The 1,497-nt window shown below is 45.1% G+C and overlaps 1 protein-coding gene across 1 annotated transcript in view; it reads right to left on the reverse strand.

Annotated features, from left to right (window-relative positions):
- Positions 1-52: 52 nt before the first annotated feature.
- Positions 53-1,497, reverse strand: part of LOC101858232 (serine/threonine-protein kinase NLK) — a gene marked incomplete at its 3' end in the record, with an annotated part of 5,807 nt that continues 4,362 nt past the window's right edge. The window contains 2 exon segments of the mRNA XM_013090332.2: positions 53-251; positions 1,099-1,287. Coding sequence (XP_012945786.2) covers positions 53-251; positions 1,099-1,287 — 388 coding nt within the window.

Genomic DNA, 1,497 nt, shown 5'->3' on the forward strand with positions numbered 1-1,497 from the left:
AAAAAAAAAAATTTCTCAAGTCCATCAAGTCCAGAAAGCAAAAGACTCAAACCTTTAACCCTGGAGACGGAGGTGAGCGACTTCTCAAAGTTGTAGTCAAAGGGCAAGGGGCACTCGGGCTCGAGGTCACCGCAGAAGTTTCGACCCTGCGCCCCCGGAGTACAGCAGGAGCACATACAGGAGTGGAAGCGCAGGCGACCCTCGTCAAGATACGGGTGGGTCAGGGCGTCCGCTGCCGTGATCCGCTTATTCTGACGACGGAAGGCGACAAAAAAAGTCCTTAACTTTCATCTTCTGTTGTTTTGGGGTTGGTTTCTTTTTAAGTTTGAGTTTACACCACGTGTAAAGAGAAACAGATTGACATGGTAGCAGGCATTTTGTGTGTGTGTGTTTGTGTTTGTGTGTGTGCGTGTGTGTGTGAAGGGGTGTGAGTGTGTGGGAGGATGGGGAGTGTGTATGGGAGGGGGGTTGTTTGGGGGAGAGGGGAGGTTTGTAAGACAGGCATACAGATTTAATTTAATAGAAGAATAGAAAAGAAGTAGGGTTTACCAGAGACGCCCTCCAATCACCCGCTTCTAAGTTTAAGTATTTTCAGAAATTGTTGTTTGGTATCACTAACAGTGACCAACATTTATTGGTGCATGTAAGATGCTCGAGTTTGATTCCTGGGTGGGGAAGTTAATTTATCAATATCTGAGTATGTCTGCTGGGATACTGTATCCACCTCAAGGCAGAGACAAAGCAGTCTGCCACCTAAAACAATTTAAATTGTGTCCATGAGGCCATGCGACATTTTGTATGTACAATATCACAAGTCAAAAACCATAAATTATTATTTTATGTATATTTCATGAATAACAATGTTTTGCCATCAAGACATTCCTGCAGTGAAAAGCCAGTTCATCTTTCTCTCTGCTCTTCTACTTTCTTGCAAATATTTCGATAGGAAATACTTATTGTGAACACAACAAGGCCTCCAGTGTCATAGAAAAAGCAGTGCCCCACTCAAACAAAAATCAATTTCTTGAATTGTGAACCGGAAAGAGCTACCACCCTTCCCAAACATTAGTGGTGGACATTATTAGCGCAGTCACTCACCGGGTTGAGGACTAGCATGCGACACAGGAGGTGGACGGCCTCGTGGGTAGCCTGATCGGAAAGGCTGTAAAACTGGTTGAGGGCCGCTGGCTTGTGGGGGCGCGACCGGATGTAGTCGCGGGCTCCCTGGCAAGCCGTAGGCATATCCTCGAAGGACGGAGTTCCCAGCACCTCTGTGATGCGGTCCAGCTGTGGAGGACACAAGGCATTGTTTGGTTAATTTACTACGCCCTACTTTGCATGTTTTGAGCAGGGCAAGAGGAGCAGTGAATAAGGAAGTCCTAATTTTAATAGCACAATTCAGAACAATCCAAGCACTGAGTATCCAAAGACAGAAAATTTTTTTGCAAATAATTTTTTATACAGCATTTTAGAGATTGCATCTGATCAAAGCTCCTG

This window comes from Aplysia californica, unplaced genomic scaffold, assembly GCF_000002075.1.
Source record: "Aplysia californica isolate F4 #8 unplaced genomic scaffold, AplCal3.0 scaffold01227, whole genome shotgun sequence".
Lineage (NCBI taxonomy): Eukaryota > Metazoa > Mollusca > Gastropoda > Aplysiida > Aplysiidae > Aplysia > Aplysia californica.